Consider the following 20,323-nt stretch of genomic DNA (forward strand, 5'->3'; position numbering starts at 1 on the left):
AGAAAACGTATTTTTCAGCGTAAACTAATACATTTCTTTTACCTTTGATTCTGGCAATCATTCTGTTGTATCAAACAATACACCCTTCAGGAATTGTGATGTAAAACAATCTCTAAATGAAAAAAAACGTATGGAATTTTACCTTTATGATGCAGCATATCAAGAGAACCCTTCTAAATCAGCCAAGAAGCGTGTTGAGCAGATATGGCTGCTGCCCTGAGAGAGAGAGAGATAGAGAGAAAAAAAAAGAGAAAGAAATTCATATGCACCTGACGATGAGAAGGAAAGCCACGTCATGATTTTTTTAATGATAATATGTACCTCAAAAATATGCAATATTAAATGAAATTAGTAACTTTATATCAACAGAACTGTACTTTCAATTCACTGAATATTACAATCCTAGATAAACCATTGGAAAATCCCTAGTCTTTTTATAAAACAACAATAAGCGACCCATACAAAGCCCCTAATAAAAAAAAATATTCATAGAACGAACATAACGAAATTATTAAATGTGTATAAAGTCAAAATTAAAACTCAACCTCACTCCCAACACATGTATGGGTTACATCCATTTCTTCAGTATTATGAATGCAGATAAAAGAAAAATTTGCTCGACTCCTCTCATGCGTATGTTACAGCTTTCATGTAGAAGAAACTAAATAATGAAGCCTGACACGTTTTGCAATCATCCTTCACACACATACACATCACCACATTTTCTCACTGCTGTCCTGCCCAGTAAATGTTGGCTGGGTTCCTGAGCAATGTTGGAGCTCCCTCTACAAGGGCAGGATAGTCCTGGTGGATATGATTCATGTATATTAGTTCAGTGGATTTCCCAAGCAATTAATAAACTGACCAAATAAATATACTGTAAATGGTGTATGATATCAATGAACGACAGTACACAGCTTTAAAGTTCCTGTGAACTACATCACAGATCACATGTTATCAAAGACCTGACTGATGTAGTCTGGGTGAATGAAACAAATACAAAAAATGTGTGTCAGCCATTGTTTTTTCGTTCATCCTTCACATAACCTAACATAATGCAAGAAAGTGAAAAAAAATGCATCTATGACCAAGAAGATAACTTTCATTGAAACAAGTTTAATAATATTACGAACTAAAAAAATTGCCACGATACTAATAAGTATATAAAAAAAGGTTTACATAAAGGGATATTCATTCAATAACAACAATGGTCAGTTCTATTTGTCAGCAACATCATCCAGCTTGTCCCTTTCTTGTAAGGACATAACACGTACAACTAACTCAACAAGGTACGTTTATCACTGCTAACTTTATATCCACTTAGCGTAAACGTACTGTTTATGAGCGTATTGCTGCTAGTTTGTATCCCCCCCCCCCCCCCACAAAGCCTTTCTGATGTGGTTTTGAAGTGTTGTAAATCCTTTCTTTGAATGTGCTCTTTTCTTTTCACTGTTGGATGGAAAGGTTACCAAGCAGCTGACTGAAGAAGGGCACAGCCAAAGGAGTGTTGTCAATGTCTTCTTTTATATCAAGTATATGTGTGGGATGCTAACTGCTACTATGCTGTCTGAAGGAATCTGGGGCCAATATATCTACAGTGTTTCATTATGGACTGAACAGTCATAATGATGTTGGAATGAATGTGATGTTACTATACGACTTGAACTTTGGAGCATTTCAAGTACTCGGTGAACTTAATAAGGAAATGAGGGATCAGTTCAGCAATTCCAAGGGTACACTCACAAAGTCAGATGTTAATGTCTGAACATAACAAGTGTACCTCCAGATGTCGTGGCTTGAAACACAGCGAGTATCAGGCATATGATTCTAACATCACAAGTGCTTTATCTGTCACAGGTGTGTCACGTCTCACCATAAGGAGATGCATCAGGCTTAGAGTGGTGAGACATTGAGAGTCTCAGCTTGCTGTTCTTCTGAACTTTATGAATAAGTGTCCTGAACATCTTATTGAAAATAAGCACAAGCCAAGGTGCCAGGATAATGATGGCAAAAGTGGCCCGCATCACCCAGTAGTGGAAGGAATGCCTGTAAGACATTCTACTGTTGAAGGCTGGAGTGGAGACATCAATAGTATGGGCGAGATAGCGGAACATGGCAGGGTAAGACATAGAAGGGAGAATGTAACTCATTCCTGTAATGAGTGAAGTGGCCATGTGTTCGTAGTTCCAGTCAACGAGAGATAAGGAAGGTATTGCAATCAGACGTTCCACTTCGAGACAAAGCTCTCTTGTTTCTGCCACTGTGCCACTGCAGAAGTTATATTTGTCTTCAATGCCTAGAAGCCAGCCAATCCCACGCCAGAAGTGGATCAGGCCAGCAAACTCTTCCTCAGTAGCAGCCCCAGCACCCATCTTCTCTGGATGTGCCACTATAAGCCCCATAAAGGAGTACTGGGTCATACTCATGTCAAACTGGTTGATGAGTAAAGGTGGAGGGTCTGAAGTATCTACCTGTAATCTTTCCTCAACATTGCACTGTATATCTTGACGTATTGTAAAATTTAGGGAGTTCTGGGGTTCCTCATGTCCTTTGTCATTAACAGTTACAGACCTCACCTTTTCGCTGTATGTGGAGGAGTTAAAGGTGCATGCTAGCTTACAGTGGGTGGAGCGTATTGACAACACATCCTTATGTGCGGCGTCACTGGGGTTCCAAACGTCTCCCTTAAACCACGTAATGATGTGCAACAACGTCGAGAAGTATCGACGTAGGGCCTTTACTGGGGAGTCGGAGCGGCCAGTGTAGATCAACGGTCGCAGAGCACCGTCCATACTCAGCATCATAACTAGGGACAACAAGTCCGAGAAACTCAGGCAGAACAAGTAATGCTCATAAAACTTTCGTCCACGGTCGAACAGCTCACGGTCAAGCCACATGGGAGGGACTGGTGGATTTTTCGAGTCCCCGGGAACTCTGAGGCCTTCCATCAAGGCTGACAGTCGTGATGAGGGCCGAATGCTGCTCTTGACGGTGACTGCTGAGGGTGAAGCAGAGGCAGGTGACGCATCTGGGCGTTGGCACAGCCCTGTGGCAGGAGTCTGACTCAGGCACTGAGGCCTGGCAAAAAACATGCCTGTCATGACTGGACATTGCGAGATAGCCCCATTATCTTGCTCCATTCTTGATTGGAATGACGAGTTATCTCCTGAAAAAATACGATTTTGAAGGTAGACATTCGGAAACAATATATGCTGGTGAAAGTAATGCATATGATGTGTTTAAACACCTGTAGATACATTTAATTTTCATCTAACTCCTTTGTTAGATTATCTCTAAGAGTTAAAATATCTCTCTCTAAAGTTAAAATCTAACAATGTTTCTATATCATTCCTGGACTTCACTCCTCATGAGACTACTTTAGAAATTACATCAAATATGGCAAAAGTGAGTTTGATGAGACAAGAATAAGTCTGAGTAGTATTTTGTGAAAAAAAAAGATATATATAATCAACGACAAATTTCGGAAATGATTGGATGTATCTTTCCCATCTATCTCAGAAATAAATGGGCTAATTCCCTACAGCCTTACTGTGCAAAAAAATGTTGGGCCAACACTTAGTATAAAGCAAAAGAATTTCTAAGAAATGAGAACAGTGTGTAGCAAAGGAAACTGAAATATAAGCTGACAAATTCCTGTCAATTTATACGAAAAAGAACGTGGCTTGAACGTTTTATAAGGGGACAAATATCATATAACTGCAGATAACTGTTGCCTAGACTGACTATAGGACCCTCAGACAGACTATATCTAACCAGAGGAATGACCGTTACTGTCTTCGACTCAAACCTAGTGATCTCAAGAAGACCTTCCCAGGATCTAGCGTGGTTCAGCTACCTGCCACTACAACTATAACTCACAACTCTATGCCCGGCTTGTGTCTCAGTTATCAGAGCGAGGGAAGGGACAGCCTAGCCCCCCCACCCTTCCTCACATGTTACTCGGATGATCAATGACGCTACCTACCACTCCTGTTCCCTTTAAGCAATGAACCAACATGTGATGCTGGCTGGCCTAATTCTACTCTGGGAGGCGACACTCTCCTAAATATGATTAATGGTGCTACAAGAATATTATTACTCGTGATGGATAGCGAGCACCGAATATGCATCTCTCCTGCCTCCACCTAAAGAAAACATCAATGATTTTAAAAAGGTGATGGTTGGACTTAAGAAATGATACAAATCTAATAGAAATAAATATATTCAAGTTGAAATCTTGGGAGATTAAGGTTATCTGTAACTGTAAAGATATCAAACCTAGGATGTAAGCATGTGTCAAGGGACTATCTTCAAAGCCTAGTCTTCCCGTATTGCGTTGCTTAAAAAAAAAAAAAATATGTATGACACTAACGTAGAAATGCCTGATATGAGCTATCGCAAGTAAACCTCATGACGCATAGTTACGTTACGGCATGATTAATTTGTGTAAATATAGTGCAGTCAATGCAGGCCCCATACTGAGGCTTTGAAGCAAATCCATTATCCGCAAGAAAATATCAAAACATGCAGATAACAGTTGGGTGTTTTCCACGTCAGATAGCGCTCAAGGTTATGAAAGCCTTAAATACTTAAAATGATACTTCCTCTGACCAAAAAATACTACAAATTATTCACTGATTAATCATGAAATATCTGTATAAACATGTAAGCATATAGATACTTAATTAATGGAATCAATAACCCCCCAAACAACACGTAAACTTGCGATAGTGCAATGACGTCGCAAACAACCTTACCATCCCTATGGAGACGACAGGAGAGGCAACCCTTTGTTTGAAAGCCATCACCACACACACACACACACACACACACACACACACATATATATATATATATATATATATATATATATATATATATATATATATATATATATATACATAGAGTAAGGCAAAATATCCATGAACACGTAACAAGTTACGAGATGACGCAATACGATTTTAAACTCGCCACAGGAAACATCGTCACCGCTGAATTAGGACGGTGTACCCCTTCAGTCTCATACCTTAGTGCCTGACTTAACCTTTGTGATTCCGTCGTACTCAGGTGGTCGTACCGTCATGTTCTAGAGAAGGGGAAAGAAAAATGATAACTGTTACCGCGATGCGGAAATAGCGTTCAATTGGCAACTCGTCCCCTAGCTTACATCACGCCGCGGGCCGCATGCGGACTTGCCATACGCTGCCCAGCGTGAATCTTGTATTCAGCTGCGGAGGTTACTCGGCTAGCAACAGTGTACAAAGCTGAGCATATCGTCTTCTAGGAATAACCTGCATAACGCTGACGTGCAAGATGAATGACTAAAATGGCATCTGTATGAGAACCAATTCATACCATTTCATGATGAACTTCGCTACTATGGTTATGAAAGCTTTTTTCTTTTTTTTTTTTTGCTTCTGAATAAGTTCGCTTCTGGTTAACTGTAGCACAAACTACACCGAAAAGAACTATAATAGTCTGCATTACCATAATTCTAAGCTACATAAAAAAATAACAACGAACGAATGTCCCTAAAGCTATGTAGATGGTTCCAAAATCACACCCCTTTCAAATGATGGCGCACACTATGAATGGAAAGGCTCTGATGTATGTAACATAATGTCAGGGAACGCAGAGTTTCCCTTCTAACTCACCCATGGTCACGGTGGCTGGTGTCATCGGTCCACACATTTCCACCATTTCGAGGCGTCATATCAAGCTAGGATAGAGACAGACGCTCAGCTCAGCTCAGTGTGTTTACGTTGGTGACGCCATCACCTGCGAACGCCAGACACAGTTCATTAACATCACACAAAGTAACACATAAACGCATTATAACCAGTTGACACACTACTTACCGTGTTACTAACATACTTATACACTCATGGTATATATTTCTCAATAAACAAATACGCTCCATTACATATACTAAGATACTAGAAGCAAAAATTGCGATTTTAAGGCAAAAAAATATTAAAATAAGACAACTTATATAGTACCTTCATTCAAAGCGATACACTGCATCAACAAATGGAATATATATTCTCCAGGAAAATACCGAGTGTTGGGTAGATGAGCAGATGGCTATACCACGGTGGCAAGGAGGAGAGCAACAGCAATGTTCGCAGCCACTGCCAGAGACTGACTAAGGTCGACTTGGCTTACTCAGGACAGGGATGATCACGCCCATACGAACACACACGTACACACATACGTACACACAGAGAGAGTGTCACGTAATGTGAGTATTTTTCAAAAGATCAAAGAGCATATTTGTTCATACATGCAAAGATAAAGAGTAGGTCCCATGGGTTTACATAAAGCTACTCTCTATATATACGAATACATAATATTAACATAATAACACACACACATACACACACACACACACACACGACCAAAAGCTAGATTGGAACAAGGTTAAAACATTAACTTCCGAGGGTGTATCAACGTTAGTGAACGGAAAGGAGTAATCTCGTGCATCATTCCCCTGTTTCTGTGTTAGCTGCAGGAAACCCAAAGGAGTCTTGAGGTTGTCAGATAAAAAAAATATTTGAGAATCCAAATGTTTACTACTCTCAAATAGAAAGATAATTTGCATACTGTCAGAATTATATAACCCCATAAACATATCTACGACTGGTCTCATGATATCACGGGTTCGAGTACGTGTTGCACGATGGAGGCCTGTCTCAAGCCTACATAAGACTATTGATTTCACGCCATTACACATCCCAGACTGTCAAGCTCTCTGGTTCCGGCACTTTTCTTAACGAATAATATTTTCATTACTACCCACGACACTCCAACGCTTTGGCAGTCTTCAACACGTGCCTAATGATGTAATACATCAAGCGGAGCAAACTTTGTAGATACGATAAGGGCTGTATAATTCCCGCCAATCGTTATATATCATTAGGGGAAACAATGGCATCCGGTAACGACTGTCATTTTCCCCTCAGCACCAGCTCGCACACAGACCGGCCCAACATACAGATGTCCTACCTTAATTCATCAGAGATTTGTCCTTCAATATCTCTGAGGGTTTTTCACGTCGACACCCACCTACTGAACATCCAAGGTTACGTAGGTTTACATAATATAGTTTCACATTTTCTGTCGCGACCGATGCAACAGAGAAAATGTGTACCTGATCGACGTTTCTAGGGCAGACGAAAGTAAATTTGAAAATCGTTTCTCCAATGTTTTGATGCGTAAGATAAAAATTAATAATACCGTTACTGTGCAAAATTTCTCGAAAAACACATACAAGAATGACATTCGACACTCTGTTAGTCATTTCAATATCTAAATTGAGAAGCCACCACCAAATTTAACCTATTTTCCCCTGCTGAGGGCAATAAGGATACTGTCAAATATCCTGCCATCAAACACATGGGGTGTACTGCCTTACTCAAAAGGGGTTAATGGAAGGCGTGATTATGAGTTACTTTCTTAGATTATATCTTAAAGAGTAAAAGCATTTCATTAAGTCATATAATGATTACAAAACAAAACTAAATCTTTGAGGCTCAAAAATACCCTGCAAATCTTGGCATTTCTGTGAGAGTAACAAATTTGCTTCAGAACCTTAGAGTAAGACCTATTTTTCATGCTGAATATGAATCTGACGAAATATTTTAAGGGGGGGGGGTCATAAAGGCCTGTAATTACGTGATAGAATTCGAGTATCATTTCATAATTATTCCTTTCGCATTTACTGGGTATCTGTATGCAAGAAGAGGCATTATGAGACATTTTATAAGGTCAATGAGAGGGCAGAAGCGTGTCATTACGTCATACAACAACTGGCTATAAGAAAAAAAAATATATGTAACCCATCTCCTACGCAGACAGCGGGTTCTACATAACGGCCAAGGCAGAGATGAACTACACATATCACAGAGGACAGAATAACACAAAGATATTTCGAAAACAAAGGGAAAAGGAGGAGGAGGAGGAGGAGGAGGGGGCTATCATTATAATCTATCTATCTCTCGCTTTATAATTGGCATGTGTCAATTGGGATTGAAGCCCGCACGCAGCATGTAAATCACTTCATAAGTATTCATGGAAAGTTAGATGGACATACGTCAGAATAATTTCAAAATCATCATAGTTTTTTTTTGAGAATCCCAAGATGGGTGATACATCTTTTAATGACATTAGGGTTACGTGGATAATTCTATGCTATATACTGGGGCTGTCTATCTTACTGATAGATAGAGGTTTCTGCTAATGATAATTTGAGGTTTTACTTCGTCATTTTCTTCCGTTTATGATAAGTGTTCTAGTACCTTCGACTGTATATAAGTCCTTGCCACCAGCGACTGGACCTGTGGGCAAAGCGTCTGGCCGCTGCTTCCCGCAGTTTACGTGCGGACACCGACCACTCGAGGCTGTGGCACTTATGATGCCTCTCCCTTCCTCACTCAAGACGACCTTTCTGCCCTTGATTAGACAAGTGCGACCACGACTGCACCTCACGCCCAAACAGAAGGATCGGGGCAAGCACAACCCCTTCACAACCGCCGGTGAATAACCAGTTGTGAGCAACAGCGCTCCACGAACATCACTCCCTCGTCACACACTTACCGGGAAAAGTTTCCCCCCCGCACCCCTAGCAAAGTCAGGGTTTAAGAAGGGGAAGAGGAAGCCATGATCACTCCCAGAGCAGCGTCGTGGTGATGCCCCTGCACCAGGAAACGTCTGGGGTATCAAACTCATAAAGGCCTTACCATCGACTCTCCACCAGTCTAGTTAACATTCTCACTCTTACGAACATGTAACTCTACTTCATACTCACTCGTACGAACATGTAAACTACCTTCATACTCACTCGTACGAACATGTAAACTACCCTCATACTCACTCGTACGAACATGTAACTACCTCCATAGTTAAATTATCTAGCGTGGAACATATCTAAACTAACACGATCGAGAATAAAATGAATCAAAATGTTTAAAAAAAAGGATTCGATAAACAAAAAGTTACCCCAATACATGTACAACTACATATATATTTACATACATGTATGTACACAAACAGATTTTTACAGATACATGACTGCACAAAAAACACATTTAAAGTTAATACCCAAAAATCCCCTGCATCAGTTTGCATTAAATCTGCGATCAGTTATTTAAATATACCGTGCAAGCAACGTAATCACTTCCGCTAAATACTTCATTACATTCGTAAACCCGTGCAATCTCCCAGCTGCAAGTACAAGGCTCAAGTCGCAAATTGTATGTGTCAATCGTGCCTGCCCACAAATTTGCCCGTGCACCAGCGGTCGAGAGAGAGAGAGAGAGAGAGAGAGAGAGAGAGAGAGAGAGAGAGAGAGAGAGAGAGAGAGAGAGAGAGAGAGAGAGAGAGTAGATGAAGCTTTCGATCATCAATCACCTTTTGAAAAAAAATATAATGTCAGCAGATATTATGCGTCTGTTTCATTTTACAATCACGTTGCAGGTGGAATGTCACGCTGCTGTGAGCCACAGCGCGTAGTGCTGTTTGGCCGGGGCTCGTCTGCGGTGGGGGAGGTGTGTGGCAGAAGGCATCTGGGGAGAGTATAGACACGTTCCCAGGTCACTAAGGCATAGAAACTAGTCAATTATCAACCAAACGTAACCGTTATGGCACTAGGCGTGGCTTCGAGGTAAACACTGCCTCGGCCCCGAGCAAACTGCTATGGAAAACATATCAAAAATTTAGAGATAAAACGATCAAATGTTGAGTATTTTGGGAATATATATATATATATATATATATATATATATATATATATATATATATATATATATATATATATATATATGAATTCATATGTATGGAATAATGTTATGTAAACAAGACACTCTCCCCTGGACACGAGTCAGAGTAAATAAAAACACATAGTTAGTACGCTCGAAATTCAGTACCTAAAGCAAATATGATGAAAAAAGTTTATTTTACATATGAAATAACCATTTCATTTTTTTTTTGGGGGGGGGGGGGGGAAATCTCGAAACATACATACCAACTCCCTGACATGCGGAAATCATCGCATGGGATATTTAAGAACGATGTCCACATATATTTCAAGAAAAATGTATATATTTTTTTTACATCCATGACGTTAATGTCATCATTCTTTCATAATGCACCCAAAATCCCTCACATTTCTATCTTTCTATCAAGTGCGCTTTCGTGTAGTGATCACATCGTCAGGGGGGAGAGACGAAGATGAGATAGAAGGCGTAGAACACTCAGTTGATACACAAGGAAGAGACGTAGCTAAGACGCCACTGGTAAGCAATCGTCCGGCAACGCTTGTTTACCAACGACACTTTCAGGAACTGGGGCTAAACATAATGTCTGTGCACAGATCAAGGTCATTATAGAAGCTCCCGAATCCCGGCTGTCACACACACACACACACACACGTCCAGAACCGTGATCAGCGGACGTGACGAGGGTGGGTGGATGGGTGGGTTCCTCATAGCTTCCAGTACCAGCAGGAGTCCAGAAGGTGGTGGTGATGGTGGTGGCCCCAACTTGGTCTAAGATTCGACAGTTTTTACTCACAAGTTGGCTAAGATGACGCTGGCCAGGGGTTGATGCGACCCACGGCCAAGTTTACCTCCCCGACCCCAACCTGTAATTTCCTGGCCGGAAGAGGGAAGGGAGGAGAGGGGAAAAGCACTGGAGGAATGGGATGGAAATGGAAGGGTAAGAAGAGACTACAATAAATCAAGACAAATACCATGATAATGTGTGAACAGATGAAAGCATACTGGACGAAAATCAGAGAAATACCCTTACGAGAAACAGTATAAAACATCAAACAGGCAATACACGAAGACCATACTGACAGATGACGAAGAACGTAAAAACAAAGAGCAGCTTAGCGAACGACTTAAGGTAAAACATATTCATGGAAGACAAAGCACAGATGAAGTAAACACATCACACGACTTCTATGACATAAAAAAAAAAAAAAAATTAAGGTCACACTATACACAGAGAAGCCACACACACAAAGGAGAGGTGGTGATACGTATGCCACAGAATAAAACTCGTGAAAGAAAATGAGAGACAGAAGAGGTACATCCACTATGACTAACAGGACACAGACGTTGAGTACAGCTGAGTACAGAGGGTACACCACCTGGCCACGTGAGGGGGGTGAGGTTGGGAGTCCTTGAAGATGGGTGGGGGACTTAACGAATAAAAGGAAGTCATGTTTTGCGACGATTATTCCCCGGTAAGGTTCGTCCTTCTAAGGTACACTGTTACCCTCCACACACAGTCCTCCCTCGGGAAGATGCGCCTTGTTGCTCGCTCGGAATATGAGGGGAATAATTATCTGAGACCAGTGGATGGTGGGTATCAACATATCACGAAAATATACCGGGTAAAATGGTGAAAATATCTAATACTGTACGTGCAACAGAACACAAAATCTTGAAAAATATGAAAATGCACTTTATTCATATAGGATACATGTAATGAAAATATCATGACAAGAAAATCAATGGTATAATTCGTTGTATCATATTGCGAAAACCATATACATACTGAAGTACCACGGTATGATCTGTGCTTCCTCCCTCGTCGTGGTACAACTGTGTGAAATATCGTTTACGTAATACCGGAATGGGAACCAACTGGTGTCACTTACAAACACTCTGTATTTAGCAGAGGGAACACACGCACACACACACACCAGGTCAACCACCTGGTGTGAAGGCAAGAGTGTGTGTGTGTGTGTATAAATCGCTTACTACCGGAGCTCTCTCACGTGCTGTCTGGATCTACGTAGCCAACCCTCGCCACGTCACATTATCTTCCGATACCCTCAACCATTTTCTTTCCCATCATCGTCCTTCGTCCCACCATACGAAGTTCCCTAACACGACAATGATACAACCTAACCAAAGGAGAGTTTCCACTCCTGGTGTAGCCACGTGCATGTGGAATCTGGGGAGAGTCTGCTGCTACACTGTAAGGGGGTCACTGTTCTGCTGCTACACTGTAAGGGGGTCACTGTCCTGCAGCTACACTGTAAGGGGGTCACTGTTCTGCTGCTACACTGTAAGGGGGTCACTGTCCTGCAGCTACACTGTAAGGGGGTCACTGTTCTGCTGCTACACTGTAAGGGGGTCACTGTCCTGCAGCTACACTGTAAGGGGGTCACTATCCTGCTGCTACACTGTAAGGGGGTCACTGTCCTGCTGCTACACTGTAAGGGGGTCACTGTCCTGCAGCTACACTGTAAGGGGGTCACTATCCTGCTGCTACACTGTAAGGGGGTCACTGTCCTGCTGCTACACTGTAAGGGGGTCACTGTCCTGCAGCTACACTGTAAGGGGGTCACTATCCTGCTGCTACACTGTAAGGGGGTCACTGTCCCGCTGCTACACTGTAAGGGGGTCACTGTCCTGCAGCTACACTGTAAGGGGGTCACTATCCTGCTGCTACACTGTAAGGGGGTCACTGTCCTGCTGCTACACTGTAAGGGGGTCACTGTCCTGCTGCTACACTGTAAGGGGGTCACTGTCCCGCTGCTACACTGTAAGGGGGTCACTGTCCCGCTGCTACACTGTAAGGTCACTGTCCTGCTGCTACAATGTAAGGGGGTCACTGTTCTGCTGCTACACTGTAAGGGGGTCACTGTCCTGCTGCTACACTGTAAGGGGGTCACTGTCCTGCTGCTACACTGTAAGGGGGTCACTGTCCTGCTGCTACACTGTAAGGGGGTCACTGTCCTGCTGCTACACTGTAAGGGGGTCACTGTCCTGCTGCTACACTGTAAGGGGGTCACTGTCCTGCTGCTACACTGTAAGGGGGTCACTGTTCTGCTGCTACACTGTAAGGGGGTCACTGTTCTGCTGCTACACTGTAAGGGGGTCACTGTCCTGCAGCTACACTGTAAGGGGGTCACTGTTCTGCTGCTACACTGTAAGGGGGTCACAGTTCTGCTGCTACACTGTAAGGGGGTCACTGTCCTGCTGCTACACTGTAAGGGGGTCACTGTCCTGCTGCTACACTGTAAGGGGGTCACTGTTCTGCTGCTACACTGTAAGGGGGTCACTGTTCTGCTGCTACACTGTAAGGGGGTCACTGTCCTGCTGCTACACTGTAAGGGGGTCACTGTCCTGCTGCTACACTGTAAGGGGGTCACTGTTCTGCTGCTACACTGTAAGGGGGTCACTGTTCTGCTGCTACACTGTAAGGGGGTCACTGTCCTGCTGCTACACTGTAAGGGGGTCACTGTTCTGCTGCTACACTGTAAGGGGGTCACTGTTCTGCTGCTACACTGTAAGGGGGTCACTGTCCTGCTGCTACACTGTAAGGGGGTCACTGTTCTGCTGCTACACTGTAAGGGGGTCACTGTTCTGCTGCTACACTGTAAGGGGGTCACTGTTCTGCTGCTACACTGTAAGGGGGTCACTGTCCTGCAGCTACACTGTAAGGGGGTCACTGTTCTGCTGCTACACTGTAAGGGGGTCACTGTCCCGCTGCTACACTGTAAGGGGGTCACTGTTCTGCCGTTACAATGAGGGGGGTTATCATCTTGCTGGGGGGAGGAGGATGAGGGAAAATCACAGTCCTCCTGCTAACAAAAATGAATGTATCCCCCAACCCACACCAACGGAGCTTTGCCTCAGAATGTATTATATGTAAATGCCCTACACCACCACCCTCTTCCTCCCCCAAGCCAACCAACCTAAACCCCACCTACCCCACTCCCCACCTTCCCCAACAGGGACTTGATCACCTCCTGCCTCCCGGCGTCACAGTGTAAACTGCTCGACAGTTTTCATCTGGGTAAAAGCGCGTCAGCGTCTAACCACAGCCCACGGCAGGTAAGGCGGGGCGTAAGAAGGAAATAAAGGTACTTATTCTAATGATGTCTCTTGTTAATGTTACCTCCAGCATAACAGGGTAAAGATTAGATGGGGTCTCCCTGCCCAGCTTACTCCTCCTCGTCTTCTTTCCCTTGTCATTATTATTTTCCTTTACTATCTAACTATCTATTATAAAGCTGAAAACGTATCTTTATCTATCGAATCATACAGTCCCAAGACTCGTGTTTTTTTTTTTTATGGCTCTCGACGCTCTAACGCTGCGCTGCAGTCAGTAGCAGGGAAACGATGGACTTCATTGGTCTGAGATGTTCTCCGACGTGGTTGTTCTCACTTCATCCACTGACAATGACGCAACTTCCCCAAAGGTGAGTTCAACAGCGGGGTAACTTCATGCAGGCAGAGCCCGGTAACTTCCCCTCCTCCCCTTATAAGGCTACTGCAGCACTCAGGAAGCTGGCCGCGTCCACCGGTCCCATCCGTCTCCTATGGGGCTCAGGTAGCGCCCAAGAGGCCAGACCACAGGTCATACGGTGTGGTGATGTGCGTGTGTCTGTCTACGTGGGCAGAGCGTGGGGAAAGGGTTCAGTGTCTTCACTGAGGGAGGTGGTGCTGGGGGGTCATGCAGGGGGTCATGCAGGGGGGTCATGCAGGGGGTCATGGGATATGTTGTATCGGTGTTCGTGATGTTGTAGGGACGACTGATGTCCTGAGCGGAAAAGCGTAACTCGTGCATGTCTGGGGATGCGGGGATTCGGATGGAGGCAACGTTGGAGACTGGGTTTAGGAGGGCGTGCTGTCGGATGATCGTCAGGTCACGTTAGTACGCAACTGTTTCGTCTGCGTTGTGTGTTTTAAGGGGTAGGGAGGAGGGTGGGGATTCTGTGGCACATACTACTGAAGCGTGAGGCGGTGGTAATCTGTTATTTCTGTTTGGTGGTGAGAGGTGAGCATATTGCGGTGTCATTGCTCTGGGTGGTGATCTTTGTGTCAGTATGTGGGTGTTTGGGTGTCTGTTGTTCATGGGCACCGAGGCGATTGTTCTGAAATGCTCTGTTTCCTGTGGTTTGCAGCTCTGTTATATTTGCTTTTGACAGGTGAGGCGTAGATTAGGGTGGAGCAAGCAGATGAACTGCTTGTAGAGGATACTAAAGGTTTCTGTTTCGTGTCCAAAATCTGACGCCAGTTAGTGTTTTGAGGGCACCCAGTTTGTCTGTTGCTTTTGTGTTGATGATTTGATTGTGGCGTTAGGAATGAGTGGTCATGTGTGTGTGTGTGTGTGTGTGTGTGTGTGTGTGTGTCGCACGTGATGCCTGGAATACGTGGCGTTCTATTGACTGGGAATATGACTGTCCACTAAGATGACTGGAGGACCTGGGTCTGACTTTGTGTCTGAGGTTAAAGGAGTGATGCTGACGATCGTGGCGTAACGGTCTTGGTCACTGGCTACCATTCTGTGGCCCCCGGTTCGATCCCAGGCACGTAATGGATGAATGGTTTACACTTACAAATGACCATCCCGTATACTCTCCATGGATAATTGGGAACCTTTCAACTAAATATGACTAAATATCAATAAATAGGACATATAAAACGAGCTCCCTAACTTTTGACATGGTGACAATTATCTGTCATAATTAAATATGATGATCTAATCAATTAGTGAATCTCAATCAAAAATATTTAGTGTTGGTTTGAGCGGCCGAAACAATGACATATTTGGCTGACATTAGCTTACACAGCCTGGTCCCATATAACTGCCTAGCATGATTGAATATGACCTAAAATTACATCAAATGATCCGATACTAAATGGACTAATTATGATCGAGCCCCGACATGAAAATAATCTCTGGTTTGACCTCAAACGACTTTATGGTATCTGGGACCACCTGAAATGACCTGGGATGACCTGAAACGACCTTCCATATTGATCATTACAACTCAAGATGACCTGGCTTGACCTGACACGATATCAAATAGTCTGAAACTACTGAAAACGACCTGGCTTGACCTAAGGTGATCTTACATAGTCCGATTTTTACCTACAATGACCTCGCTTGACCTGATATGACCTTACGTAACCTAAAACTACCTAAAATGATCTGATGACCTGAAATGACCTGATATAATTCAAATATACCCAAAATAACCTTGAGGACCCCCAGCGTAATCGAATATGACGGAAAAAGTACGTGTCACTGACCAAAATGACTTAGAACAACTTGAAATAATATAATTTTTCGACATAATAGATATATAAAAAAGAATGAATATAAAACAAGAACTTATCACATTTCGTCTTCTTGTTCCTTGGTTCATACTTCTTTTTGAAACACACTGAGAAGAATCTTTTTAACTGTTAACTTTCAAACTGTTCAGTTTCAACTAATGAATCAGCTTAACAATTTGAATCCTTCCAAAAATAGGAGGGAAAAATGATAAATTATTTTTTGTCACGGATCTTAAAAAAAAAAAAACACTAATTAAAATACTTCAACCAACAGCTTTCAAGTCTTTAATTTGATTCATCAAACATTTGTTACGATCTAGTTTTAATTACTGCTTCTCTGTTGTTTTTAACAGCACTTATAAAAAATGTCCACTACTGAACTCGCCTTTCGCAGGACGGGAGAAAATGCTACTGCATTTTTCAGTCGTCAGGGGTTCTGGTAGTGTATTTGGGGACACAGACGACCCCCGACTTACGATGCCTTTACCGGAACGTAACCCCATCGCAAGACGAGGAGCATCTATATATGGGTGTTGTAAATACCTACCACACGGAGATATGTTTTGGGTGGCCTAGGAGTTGTTAGATTTTAGGTATAGCCGTTTGTGAGCATATGTATGGCTATATGTAAGGACGTGCATGTTCATATGTAAGGATGGGGAAGGTCATATGTAGGGAGGGGTATGGTCATATGTAGGGAGGGGTATGGTCATATGTATGGATGTAGGTATATATGCTATATGTAGATGAGTCTGCATGCCCGAAGGAATGGCTCAAAGTATAAAAACAATTGTCTAAATATGCACAATCTAAATTCCCTTCTCAAGCAACCACACGTTATCACACAACAGTATCCCCTCCTACACTTAAACGATAACAAACCGACACAAAACACCTCCAGGCCCGACCCGCACCACATCTTGTATTCCCACGCCCCATCTGACACGCTCGGGAATTTGCATATCTAATGTGACTCTTCCAGGCCTGATAAACTTAGTTGGGGACTGAGGCTTATTCAAATATAGGCCTCGACTTTGACACGACTGTGCACTCTACCGACGGAGAGTGGGTTAGGGAGGAATCCCTCGCCATGGATTAAGCATCGCAAAGTTACAGGTGAATTAAGATGGGTGGAGAAAACGGCATTGTTACATGCATATTTGAAGGATGATTATGGTCCTTGGTGGCTGGTTGATTGTTAGGTCTTCAAGCGGAACACAAGCTGACACGAGCGCCTTTGTCAAGATGTGATCATATAACTCTATCATATATATATATTCTCCAGAGTAGAATGGTAATTTTCAGACATTTCCATCCCTTCTCATACATGATCATTCATGATGCTCAGCTTAATTTTTATTGATGCTTATTTCCTGTAGATGGTGTCAATATTTGATACACGACATCATTTTATCTCGTAAACATTATAATCATCTCTCTTCATGCATGATGGGTACATAACGTAAGACGCCCTTGTAACAAAAGTTATCAGGTTCAGTGTTTATCGTGGCAGTAGCTCAGAAGGTTAATGTAATTCACAATAAGCAGAAGGTAACATTAAAAGCATTACGTTAATATTTACGTGGATATACCGATCGATATTCTACGGCCAACCTGCAACATTCATAGTCTAACATGATCATTATTTTGCGTCTGTGATGAGGGTAAAGTCGGGACAGCGGCCCAGCCTCTAGCGAAGGCCTTCTAGAGCACCTACTGCAGTGGAGGTATTCACTAGAGGCGAGTTAGAAAGAACACCTCTAGCCAGGCCTTCCAGGGGCCAGCTCCAAGCGAATACCTCCCGACGTAATCAGAGGCGGGGAATGAGTTTGCTTCCAACGCTGGCAAATGTAATATGGAAGTTGAGAGGTTGAGTGTCGACCCGAGATGACCTGACATGACCCGGCCAGCCGGCCTGCGAGTTTGTTAGATTAAATTTCACACTCAGGAGCTGCTCTCCCAGCAGCAGCTCTCACCTCTCACTGTCACTCTCTTCCGGCCTCTCACCAGGCGACAGAATCGCCAGGTGACAATTTTTCTCGCTAGTGAATAGTAAATATCTCGACCTGACTTTGACCTGGCCTGACCTAACTAATCCGGTCTGACCTAGTCTGAACCTGACCTGAACTAACTAACCCGATCTGACCTATCCTCACCTAACCTAACCTAACCTAACCTAACTAACCCGATCTGACTTAGCCTCACCTAACATGACCTAACTAACCCGATCTGACCTAGCCTCACCTGACCTGACCTGACCTAACTAACCCGATCTGACCTAGCCTGAATCTGACCTATCCTCACCTGGTCTGATTTAACCCATCCTGTCCGAACATCTGACCTCCCCTCCCTCCCCCCCCCACCCACCCGCCCCCTTACAATCGTGGTAACAACTAGATTTCCCTCGACTCCTCTCTAAGCCTACAACATCTAAGTGATCCCTCCAACCACTCTCACTCCCGCCACCAGATTCTCCGTCTCGGTCGGTACCAACAATCTACTCTCCCCCTTTCTCTGACTCACTCTCCCGGCCGCCTCTCTCCTCTCACTTGCTCCACGCCCAGCTCTCTCCCTCTCTCTGGTTCACTCTCCCACCTACCCCTCTCTCTCTCCCTCTGTCGCCCTTCTCTCCCTGGCCCGTTTTCCAGCATTCTCTCTCCCTGATAGACTCTCTCCCACCCATCAGTCTTCCCGGCTCACTCTCCCAGCCGCCCCGCTTCCTGGTTCACTCTCCCAGCCGCCCCTCTTCCTGGTTCACTCTCACAGCCGCCCCTCTCCCTGGCTCACTCTCACAGCCGCCCCTCTCCTTGGCTCACTCTTCCAGCTGCCCCTCAACCTTCCTCACTCTCACAAGCGACCTTCACACTGGCTGGCTCTCCCACCAGCTCCTCTCCCTGGCTCACTCCCAACGAGCAGAGGATATTTTTCACCGTGTTCAGCGGCCTTAAATGCTGGTAATTTCCCGCCCTGGATATTAGTCTCCCGTTCACAGCTCTCACTCCCTCTCACTCACCAATCCTCCCTACCGTCCCTCCCTCTCACTCACCAATCCCTCCCTACCGTCCCTCCCTCTCACTCACCAATCTCTTCCTATCGTCCCTCCCTCTCACTCACCAATCCCTCCAATTCTCCCTCCTCCCTCTCACTGACTGATTCTCCACACTCTCGCTCCACCTCTCACTCACCAGTTCTTACTACTCTCCCTCCTAAATTCTCCACTCCCTCCTTCCCTAACCACATTAGAGCACAGACCCACCTAAATACTCGCTTGACTTTAACTCTGTCTCTCTCTCTTGAGAGAGAGAGAGAGAGAGAGAGAGAGAGAGAGAGAGAGAGAGAGAGAGAGAGAGAGAGAGAGAGAGAGAGAGAGAGAGTAGTCCCCTGGGATGGCCTGCTAATGGCTCTACACGGCAGGTCTACGATCACCGATCGTAGAGAAATTCAACAGAACATCGGGAGCGGCTGGCCAGCAGGGGCGGGCTGTCGGGGTAACACGCTGCAGGAATGGGTGCCAGCTACCACCCATCCCCTCTTGGGAATGGTGGTAGGACTACAGGGGAAGCAGTGTTAACCCCCCCACCCCATGGGAAGAGAGGAAAGAGGGAAGGGAGGGAGGAGGGCATCTGGTAGGTGGAAAGGGGAGGGGGGTGTAGGTCTAGGAAGGGACGTAGCTGCCGGAAGGGGGGGAGTTGACGTGGGAAAGGACGATTGTTCTGAGGACCGAGAAAAAACAAAACAAAACGTAGAGAAGGTGAGTTAAGGAAGACAACTGACGAACATAATACTTGACGAACACAACACCTGACGAACACAACACCTGACGAACATAGACTTTACGAATCCTACATTTCACCGCCTGCGTCCACCGGTACGCTAAACACCCATCATACACTCATGATAACCACGTCATTAAGCAACAAGGAAGGATAACACTGGATGCCGCATCAGAGCGACAGACCTTTGTTATACAATGATGGCCATATTCCTCACAACAGCCATGTCTCTTTAATTAACCGCTAATTAGATCGTTAAGGAGTTCGTCTCGAAAAACAGGTTGGGAGTTTTTGGTGAGCCCTTGTTAAGGTCTGTCCCGTCTTGTTAGCCAGGGTATTGTTGACAACGAGCTGCAGGGGGGGGGGGGGCAGCAGGAAGGAAGAAAGGAGGTAAGGAGAGAGAGAGAGAGAGAGAGAGAGAGAGAGAGAGAGAGAGAGAGAGAGAGAGAGAGAGAGAGAGAGAGA

General features: G+C 44.3%; 1 protein-coding gene across 4 annotated transcripts in view; it reads right to left on the minus strand.

The window, feature by feature from the left end:
• Window positions 1-1,001: 1,001 nt before the first annotated feature.
• LOC139763255 (uncharacterized) overlaps window positions 1,002-20,323 on the minus strand; it is a 256,023-nt gene continuing 236,701 nt past the window's right edge. Inside the window, exons 1-3 of one of the 4 annotated variants that reach the window (XM_071689184.1) lie at window positions 7,006-7,086; window positions 5,655-5,778; window positions 1,002-3,166 (exon numbers count right to left, since the gene is read on the minus strand). In XM_071689184.1, the coding sequence (XP_071545285.1) occupies window positions 1,863-3,166; window positions 5,655-5,700 (1,350 nt within the window). In that variant the 5' untranslated portion in view covers window positions 5,701-5,778; window positions 7,006-7,086 and the 3' untranslated portion in view covers window positions 1,002-1,862. Of the gene's footprint in view, window positions 3,167-5,654; window positions 5,779-5,999; window positions 6,343-7,005; window positions 7,087-20,323 lie in introns of those variants that run through there. The other 3 variants (XM_071689187.1, XM_071689186.1, XM_071689185.1) reach the window with 3 other exon arrangements.

Source organism: Panulirus ornatus, chromosome 46 (genome assembly GCF_036320965.1).
Source record: "Panulirus ornatus isolate Po-2019 chromosome 46, ASM3632096v1, whole genome shotgun sequence".
NCBI lineage: Eukaryota > Metazoa > Arthropoda > Malacostraca > Decapoda > Palinuridae > Panulirus > Panulirus ornatus.